This window comes from Crocuta crocuta, unplaced genomic scaffold, assembly GCF_008692635.1.
Source record: "Crocuta crocuta isolate KB4526 unplaced genomic scaffold, BGI_CrCroc_1.0 scaffold85, whole genome shotgun sequence".
NCBI lineage: Eukaryota > Metazoa > Chordata > Mammalia > Carnivora > Hyaenidae > Crocuta > Crocuta crocuta.
Genome location: NW_027530620.1, coordinates 3,127,673 through 3,138,160, shown reverse-complemented (window position 1 = coordinate 3,138,160; position 10,488 = coordinate 3,127,673). Strand labels below are relative to the sequence as shown.

Sequence of the window (10,488 nt, the reverse complement as noted above, 5' to 3'; positions counted from 1 at the left end):
TTGTGGTACACATATATAAAAATAAATATGTATGTGTAAATACATATATATTTATATATAATACATACATATATATGTATACCTTTACATATATTTATACATGCATATACATATACACATATATAAATATGATATATTCATTTCTTTATATGCATACACACACATATATAAGTACTATTTACATTTACTTTTATATTGTACACATGTATACACATGTGTATATCTAGAGAGAGGATCTCAAGCTACCAACCATCTCGACCTCGTATCTGCTCTATGTTTGACAGCATCTCCATGTCTTCTCTCACTGTTCAAGCTCCCAGCTAACACCTCTCGTTTGTTTCCACTTTCCAGGCTCAAGCACCTGTCTGTTATGGCTTTATTTGTTGCTCTGGAATGAAAAATCAGACTCGGACAGGAGATAGGCTTCACTGATGGTCTCTTCTGAGTATAAGATCAAGAGCTTTAGTGTTTGAACCTGATAAAATCTACTCTGGACAAATAGAGGCTGGCTGTGCTTTTTTCCTAGCTATCAGATGTATTCCGAAATATAAAAACAGAAAAACAAAACAACAGGTATGTGAGGTCTCTCTGTAAATGACTTTAAGAAAAAGATTTCTTCTATTTCCTTGGTTCTCCTTATCTCCTGCCTATGCACACGGATTGTGATAATCTTTGTGAAAGTGCATGAAAGTCTGAAAAACATTAGTTGGTGCTGCATCATGCTGACCACCATCAGGGGGATGGGAGGGTAAGGAGGAGAATGACAGAGAACTCTTCAGCCTGCATGTTCTGCTCTGGCTTAGCCCACTGTCATGGGCCACTGAAGCAGTCCCAAAGCTGGGCTGAGCTGGGAAGGTGTGGGCCAGTGCAGTTATAATCTGTTCTGACTTGCAGGCAGGCCAGGCTTAAAACCCAGATGTTCATTCCTCCTTTCCACACGCTCAGCAGGCAGCCTTGGAGAATACTCAACTCCCAATTCATCTCTGCCTGTGAGATGATCACACAGAAAGGCATTCCCACGACTGAACCTGTCCAGAGAAATGCTTCAATATCCCATTTCAAAGTTGAAGGACACGTCAGAGTGGTTCTCAAAATTTAGCATGCATCAGAACCACCAGAAGTACTTGTTAGACAACAGACTGCTGGGCCCCATCCCCAGAATTTCCGATTCACTAGGTCTGGGAAGGGACTAGACAATCCTCTCTTCTAGCAAGTTTCCAAGTGATGCTGAGGCCACTGGAATTGCAGACACACTTCATGACCCATTAATCCAGGTCAAGCCCTTATTTTAAAGAGGACCAGGAGGGTGCAGTGATCTGGCTCAAGGCACAGAGAGGATGAGGGAAGTGAGGACTCCAGTCCCTCTCCCTGATCGCACAGCTCAGGACTTCCTACCACAGGAGGCTCACACGGATTCGATGAAAGGTATGCCAAGAATGTCTTTATCTATAAGCAAAGATCCTTGGTGTCTTACACTTAGGTAGCCTTTTAAAATTTCATCTACATTATCTCATCTGAGTCTCATAACAGCCTAATGAGACAGGCAAAGATTAACATCCCTATTTTAGAGATTAGGAAACTGAGATGCAGAGCTGTTGGGTAGTCTCTGCAAAGCCACCAAGTTCAGTAAGAGCTGTAACAGACTGCTGCTCTGCAGAGTACGGTCTGCAGCCCTACGGCTTGGACATCAACATCGCGAGAGGCCTGTTAACAAGGCAGGATCTTGGGATGCACCGCACACCTACAGAGTCGGACTCGGCCGTTCAACAGTATCCTCAGTTTAGTCACATGCATACTGAAGTTTGAAAAGCACTGGTACAGAGAGGCCTGGAAACCAGGTCAACTAATTCTAAAATCGATGCTCTTCCTCCCTTCTTTCTCTCTCTCTCTGAATGTACTGCTCAGTGTCATAGTTTGACTTGTTTTTCAACATAAACTACTTATGATGTTAACTCCTATCAGGTAACTCTTACCAGATAAGAGGTGAACTCTCACCAGGTAAAGGACACTTAGTGTTTTGTCCTTAAAAAAAAAAAATACTAAACCAGGTTAAATTACCTTGATTACCAGTCTTGGTAATTCCTCTGTAGTCATTTTCTTGACTGATGTATAGACCCCTATGAAATGAATCCTCTGAGAAGAAGATGGAGGGGGAAAAAAAAGAAAGAAACAAGACAGTGATCAATGGATTCAATTAGTTACAGCATAATTCTACCAAGATGAAAAAAAGATCAAGACGCAACACATCTACTCCAGGGTGGCTAAAATACTTTACCCAGAAAGTACGCCATTTCTTTCCCATCTTCTTCAACTATTAAGTTCAGAAAAGCCCATAACAGCAGCTCCTAACACACTTGGGGAATTAACTACAGTGAATGCAAGGCTCCTCACAACTGGAAGTATTTAAATACTGTTTTAGTGACCCACGCAAGATGACAACTGCATTTCTTCACATGCAGGAAGTGTTCTACAGGCCAATTTCTCTAATGACAGCCAAGTAAACCCCTCCCGCGACATACAGTCAACCAAGAAGTAACTCAGTGGTTATTGTAAGACCACAGTTTTGAAACATGTATGCAGGTTTCTCCTTCAACTTTTCAAATCAATTCTTTTGATTGAGATTCTTTCTCAAACAAAAACCAGAATGCTGATACAGTGCACCTGTAAAAAGCTGCCGACTTCAGCATGGCAAAATGTAAATTCAAATGATTTTTTTTAAATATATCAATCCTAGGTGTTCAAATGAGTAAATATAAATACAAACACACAAGGGTTTGGGGGGTCTTGGGGGGGAAGTGTTTGTTGGTAATTTCAGAGTTGCTCTGTGCAAACACATAATTAGTTAATCAGGGTAGTAAGAATCCAATCATTAAAATTAATGCTCAGGGCACACCAACAACAATTTATAACAGCTGAGGAGGTCAGCATATGAAATAACACCTCTGCGCTGCAAAAACTATTATTTTAGAAAGATGCGAATCTATTCAAAGGAAGGTTTCTTCCCTAGTTTAAAAATAATGTGATGAATTAATAAACTTGATCAAGTGATTAATAGAATCCATAACCCTAACCTTAGTATTTGCAAAGATGAAAAGGCTCTTCTGCCAAGAGCCAACTGTCTGCATTTGCTCCAGAACAATAAAATCTGATTGACTGTGATCTACCTACTCTCTCTGAGATAATTTGGCATGGGCATACCTTTAATTCTCCTTGTATTTCTTTATCAAGATACACAAAGCTGTTAGTGGTTTATCCCTCTGAAACCTGGGGATTCGTGTAAATAACTTTAAACAGTGGGATCGCAGATAACCATTTACAGAGCACTGTGGCATAATGCAATTCAAAGTTGCTCTTGATTTAAAATGTTTAAAGTCCAACCACAGTGTCAGTCTGCCCAGAGAAATCTCTTATAAAAGTTTTCACACTCTGTTGGGTTAAGAGACAGTGGGTATTAATCCTATGGCTTCTACGCCAAACTTCCTTTTTGTGGTCAGCAGAGAAGCTATGTGGTTGGTCTGAAGGAGTCCAAAGTCTTTTTTCTGTGTTAAAACAAGGGAAAGTGGGCCGGTTACAGAGTAAAAGAAAAACCACAGCCAGCTCACTCTGCTGTAGCGTTTCCCTTAAATGTGGCCTAGAGCTATTCTGCTTTCCAAAAAAAGGTTTAATTTAAACCATACACAGTACTGCAGGCTGCCACGTTTCCAAACTCAACATTCCTTTCTAATCTGTGCACTTCAGAACCAACATTCTCTGTTTCCAATGGTACTCAGATGAGCTTTAATAAATAAAATATCACTGCCCATCCATTACTTAATTTGATGATAATATGCCCTTCCCCCCCTATATTGGCATTATTCTAAGTGCTTATTCAAGTGTGTTGAACTGCTGTAAACATCATGTCTAAAATATCAGTGCCCGTTCTTTTTCGGGGAGCGAGGGGAAGGAAAAACGGGGACTGCAGAGTGAGGGGACTCACAAGGGCTAGTTAGCAAGTGGCCCGCAGCTCAAGAAAACTACCAGTCTATGAGAAGGCTGTGTGTGCCAAAAATAACTGATCATCTTTACGTTAAAAAAGAAAAAAAAAACCTTGGTTGTTCCTCGGATGGGACACTGGACTCTGTGCCATTATTCAACATGTCACTAGGAAAGACCACAGTCACAGCAGCGCACAGCTACAAAACAGCCACGTGACCAATACAGGTCTCTCTGGTCATCGGCATGGCGGGTGCCGATCGCCACCCTGCCCGCAGCCAGCAGTGTGAATACTCCACAGCTGGGGCCCTTTCAGGTTTTGCCTCCGTGTATTCACTCGGACGTTCATTAAGAACTCCGACCGCAGCGGGAAGGCCGGCACACGGTTTTCTATGTGAGTCACCATGCTCTATTATACATGACACTTGTCAATTAAAGAGGAAACCCTTTTAAAGCAAACTGAAGTTAAGCTGGTACTTTCTTCAACATCTGATTTACCGCTGCTGTTATCGTCCAAAGGGAAGTTTGTTTTAGAACAATGATAGCAGTAGTAATCCTCCTATTTCAGTAGTGAGGGATTTAAACACATTCAGGGCACTGGGGACCAGTCAAAAGGTTTCTTTCAACAGAACTATGTATTTTCAGTAGGAAAAGGAAGGCCTTACTGATGGGATCACTGCCAAGATTGGACAATTTTTCAGCCTAACAGTTTAGAGAATATCATTTTAAACTACCTGGTATAATACAAATGTGGCACAATAGATCAATGCAATGAATTCTCTGTAGTCAGTAAAACGCTCTCCCAAATAATGGAATCCATTAATAATGATTACTGCCCCTGTGCCTTGGCTACAAAAGTAATGCCCAATGCTACATCTCCATAGTCTCTAATAAATACCTGCAAGTCCCATGATAAGGACATAATCACAACATGGCAAATTAAGTGCAGATTCTGGCGAGAGGGCAAATTAAAAAGCCATTATGTTCAAAACTTATTTTACCTTGTAAAATACACTTTCCTTATCTGTAAAATGGGGCTTAGAGGACATGATCTCGTAAGTCCCTTCCAGCTCTCTGAGTCCATGAGGGTTTAAAGTTTTCCCCAGGGTTTTAATTCTAAATGCACCCACTTTAGGATTCCTACAGCACACCAATAATAATGCTAATAAGGGACCATGAAACTTTGGCAATGCAACTTTATTTTGGATCTGGAGGGAAAAGAAAATGTAGGAAAGAAGATTTCAGCCTCAGATTTTTAGAGGCTGAAACAAACATTACTTGTTTCCTGAAAAAACTGAAAGCAGCTCATTTGGACTGCTGAAACAGTCAATTTCCTGGAAAAGTAGGTAAGTGACCCAGCACCAGCATGGATGGACACTCTTAAGAAAGCATATCTTAAGTATACCTTTAAACTCTTAAAAAGACAAAACAAAAAACCTCAAAGCTCAGGAATCTATTTCAACTATGCCCCAGCTAATACTGATAATTAATATGCATTGTTTATTCTATGACCAACACGATAAATACTTTGTGTGATTATTCCCCTTACTCCTTACAACATGCTATAATTATCGCCAGGTTATATAAATCAGGAAACTAAGGCTTATGGAGAGTTAAGTAATCTCTTCAAGGTGAGAAGGGGTAAGGAACCAAGACAGAACTAAACCCAAATTAGTGGAACCCCAGAGCCTAAGCTTTTAGCCACAAAGTAGGCACTGCCTCTTGTTAAATTGTATCCATGTGATAATCTGGTTCAACCAGGTTGCTGTCTTCAAAAACCCTTTACTTCTGTGTGATATTGACCACCTTAAATCCCAAGGTCAGGCCTCAGATTGGTTCACCTGCAGACTATTTCTATGCTAAAGATCTTTAATTTGCTCTATTTAACTAAAATGTGTGCTGTTAATTTCTCAATCTACAATAGTCACCAACGGTCTGAGTTGAGATGCAGAGACTGTCTTTAGCTTGGGAGTCAAGTGTCAAATTGTTTTCCACTGTTTTTTTTTTTTTTAACAAACTTTCAAAATGTCTTTGACTAAAGGGAGAAAATGTAACAAGGGCCTGCAGGTAAACCATATTAGGACGCTCTTTCCGTTCATCAAATGCAAAAGCCAGCTTGTATAGAGACTGCCCTCTCTAAACTGACTGGGGAGGCCACACTTTGAAACACTGAGTATATAGACAAACAACTTACCTGAGGCTTTGAGGACAAGAGTAGCCCAGCAACTCATAAAAGAATAAACTAATAAGCACTCACCTAGAGTCTTTGGAACTTCATAGGTCTAAAAAGGCAGGAAGATCTAGGAGCTATTTTTAGTAGATCAAAAGCTCACACAGAAACTATAGCCTTACTCAAGACACAACTGCAGGCGCAAGCTTGCTAGCTAATACATCAATCAACTCATTACATAAAAACTATTTCATGCCCTTACTGCTGATGGCTTGTTTGTATCTGTGAGTGCAGTTACAGATGTCTGTTTGCTTTAAAAATAGGAAAACAAATTAATTATTAACCAATGTAGTTTGTCTAGAAGAAAAAACTTTTCAAACCATGGAATCAAAAATTATAGCTGAGGTTGTTGATGAGAGAAAGAATTGGAAGGGAGAGAAGTCAAACTGCAGTGAAAGCCACCCCAGGCTAACCTGAATCTCAGATTTAGATCCTTACAGATACTACAAAGATCCTATTGTAAAGATGTAACTACGAGGAATCGCCAACACTTACAGACCATGCAGACAGAAGATTAAGGCAGCTGCTAATACACTGTAATGGGCAATGGCAGGAGTTATGGCAAACTAGAAAGCCCAGATTCCATCCCATAAGGTGTTCAGATTCAAATGTTTGAAAACACTGTGCTGACAGCATTCAACTCACAGAACACCAATTTACCAGCCTGAACTTACTTCAACCATTAGGAAACTTGTTTTCTGAGAAGTAAAGTAACCTACCTAAATGCACTGGTTTTACTGGTCTACTCCCTGCTATAAACAACTATCGGACTGGAAAGGATGTTTCCTGCTTCCTATTCTTGGGTGCATTTAGTGAACAAACCCAAGGGCTTGCATGGGGCTAGCCTCTCCGGAAAACACAGGGCTCGAAAGACAAATGATTTAAGATGCCTGCTCTCACTCTCCTTAGAGGAGACACAGACCAGGAAACAAACATTACAATACAGCATGAACAGTACAATGATTCTCTGTTCTCACAACTGCAATGAAAGTGCAGAGTAGGGGACCAGAAGCCACTCAGGGGATGCAGTCCTCAAATTTTAGCATCTAACCTTTGCAGGTAGGTACTAGTGTGTGGCAATGTTTCTGGACTTAATAATTTTATATATATATATATACACACACACACACACACACACACATACATATGTATATATATGTATATTAAGAAGTATATTCTACAAAAAGCAAAAAAAAAAAAAAAAGGACTAACATGACACTCTTGGAAAGTCTTAGCCCAAGAAAACTTTAATGGCCCAGTTATAAATCTTCCAAAATGAGAATCTGTAATAGAAATACTGACAGACCTTTAATTACGGAGACACTATGGGGCTTTGTATAATAAAGCCCACATATTTTCGGCTTAGATCCTTATTTATAGGATGCCTTGCAAAGGATTTGATTTGCAAGTGCCTGCCTGAATCAACGAGGTGAAGTTTTACGCAAGGAAAGGAAGTGCAAAGTACACTGTGTGAAAAAGCAGGGATTTACCTCCTGGGGATCAGGAGGCCCAGGGACCAGGGGCTTCAGGCAGTGAATGATGATTTTGACTCCTCCAGTTTGTATAAAAGGTTGAAGTTCAGTCTGGCGCAGTGCAGCATTCCACAAGACCTGCTGCCTCTTTGAGCAGGCGATTAATCTCATGATCGATAGACCATATGATTAGGCACTAATAGCTGATAGGAGGAGAGAATAAACAACCATAAATTTGCTTTGTACCGAGTAATCCAAGTGTAAGCGGGGTCATTTAATGGCCACATCGGGTCATGTTACCTAAGGGGCCATATGGAATAAAAATGGAAGATACATACATTTTTTAAGATCTTCAATTATTAACTCAGGGGTATGGGACCAGGGTGGGGCATGGGAGCCACACCTAGTAGTTTAGTGTTCTTCAGCGACAAGATGCAATGTTCCCATGTTCTGAGCGTGGAGGGCTGACTGCAGAGAGAATGGAAAAGTCCCATTGTTGAAATAATTCCTCTATAAGCACCATCGTCAATCACCCTCAGTATAACATGCGTGGCCCTGGGTGGTCTGTCTCCTCAGCACGTGAAACACTGGATTCTGTGCCCACAGGACAAACTGAAGGGAAGCAGGGCTCCGAACCTAGCACACGATTTTGTGTGTCTCTCAATCAAAGCAGTTGCCGGACTGTTTAATTCCTCCTTTGCATGCAGATCACTGCTCCGGGTTCCCGGGCTGGTTCTCAGGGTGTCATGAACTTCCAGTATTGGGAATGGTTACGCGACATAAAAGCTGGGATCCAGAAGGTCATAAATCTCATTCTTTCTTTTCTCCTTTTCCCTGGCTTCTTCCCTAAGACTCTGACCTCCTCCATCAGCCCCTTGAAAGAAAGAAATCAATCACCCCCCAGACTAAAATGAAAACCTGAGCCTTCCCTAGGCGTTGGATGGCTTGCCCTTGTTTGTGACAAAAGTCAAGAAAATCTAAAAAATGTCAATTCCCTCTTACATGCGTCCTTCTCTCCACCACACCCTGGGCCCTGGGAAGCAAAAAGCCCTTAAGCTCTTGCTATCAATGACCATGAAAAAGAAAAGGAAGACACTTTGTTAGCCTAAAAGGAATGTGCCAGAGAAAGTATTGTTGGATAAAAAAGAACATCAACTGGTCCTGTGCTTCCTTCTCAGCCCCTGGCAAACTACACAAATCTCTTTTCTTTGAAAACTATCTGGGAAACAAACCCCTCCAAATCACCCTCTCCACTTCTGAATTGTTCCTTCCAGCCCCCATTCTCTTCATCCCCCACCCCTCCCTGCTCCTACTAATATGGCCTTTGTTAATTTCCAAGCCTTTAGGGAACAACTGTTAGCACCGTTCCTTCTAGTCTAATTGTTCAATACTGCTGATAGCTCTTGAGCTGACAGAAGAGTATTCGATTGGCTCTTTGAGAAGAAAGCAGGAGCCTCAGACACCCTGGGGTTTGTTGGGGGAATTTTTGTTGTTGTTGTTCCCAGGAAGCTGGGAAATTCATTCCCCATTCAAATACAAGTATTATCAATGCCCCCACAGAAGTCCAGTGTGAGAAGGGATTGCTACAGCCGAAGCAAGGGGAATTTTTAAATTTACCCTGAAAATCCCTTCTAGGTTTACATTTATTCAAATAGTTTCCACTCACAGAATATCTGAGCTGGAAGACTTTTGGGCCAGGTACATGGAACATAAAAGGATGTCCTCTAATGTCAAATCACAAGGGATACTCCAAGATCCAGCCATTTCTCTGCTGACACTTTTGGAACAATAAAACCAGCCAAGCTGGGGCCACCCATCCTAACTCCCCGTCAGGAAGAAGGACTTGCCTCTGGAAGAAAGCAAACCAGAGGGCCAGAAAATCATCTGCTCCAATGTGCTCCCAGCGGAGGGCCATGGAGCAGAGTGATGGAAGGGGACTTGGCAGAGAATGTGGAGCTGAGCACAGCCTTGACCCCTGGGAACACGGGTCAGTGCTCTTTCCTCTACAACACCCTGACTCCTAACGTGTATTTTTTAAAGTTCTTCCTTAGTAACTAGTATCAATTTCTAGTCAACTCTGAAACACCCAGAACAGAGGGAAGACTCAGTTTCCTTAAACTGATCTGAATTCTTCCCAGAGAGGGGGAAAAAGAAAAAACAAAACACACACACACACACACACAAACACACACACACACACACCAAAAACAAACAAACAAAAAAAACCCTCCTTTGCATATAAATGGAGTCTGTTTAGATCTAATTCAGCTGTCCTGCCTGGATCTTGGTGGCTACCTGTAACCATGTCCTTGATGAAACCCTCGTGGGCCTATATCTAATATGGTTTATAGGATTAATTGTCATCATAATAATACCTACCATTTACTGAGCATCATATATAAACTAGGACACTTACAACACTGTTTCTAATTGTCAAATAGTCCTGAGTTAATATTGCTCCCTTGTTTTACAAATGGAAAAAAAAAAAACAAAAAAAAACCAACAACAACAACCAGAGATGAAGGAACGCAGAGAAGTTGAACAACTTGCCTACAGTCACACAGCCCCCTGTCCACAGTAGAGACAAGATTTAAATCACATCTATCTTGTCACAAAGGCTGATTTGTTTTCCAATAGATTATGCTGTTTTATACACTGGTGTAAGAATTTAAGGGTGAGATTGCCCTGTAGTTCTCAGGAATTAGTTGGTACTGGTACAAGAGCTGGCCTTTCTGGTTAACATTTTTCCAAGCATAAAAGCAATACAGTCTTACACCATTCCCATGGATACCAGAGTCTCATATCACTAAAGCA

The 10,488-nt window shown here is 41.1% G+C and overlaps 1 protein-coding gene across 6 annotated transcripts in view; it reads right to left on the bottom strand.

Annotated features, from left to right (window-relative positions):
* The window catches only part of NFIA (nuclear factor I A), a 366,351-nt gene that overhangs the window by 293,429 nt on the left and 62,434 nt on the right, over positions 1-10,488 (bottom strand). For 4 of the 6 annotated variants that reach the window (XM_077768077.1, XM_077768079.1, XM_077768078.1 and 1 more), the window contains one exon: positions 2,059-2,133. The exons of the other annotated variants lie outside the window; for them this stretch is intronic. In XM_077768077.1, coding sequence (XP_077624203.1) covers positions 2,059-2,133 — 75 coding nt within the window. The remainder of the gene's footprint in view (positions 1-2,058; positions 2,134-10,488) is intronic. 6 annotated transcript variants of the gene reach the window in all.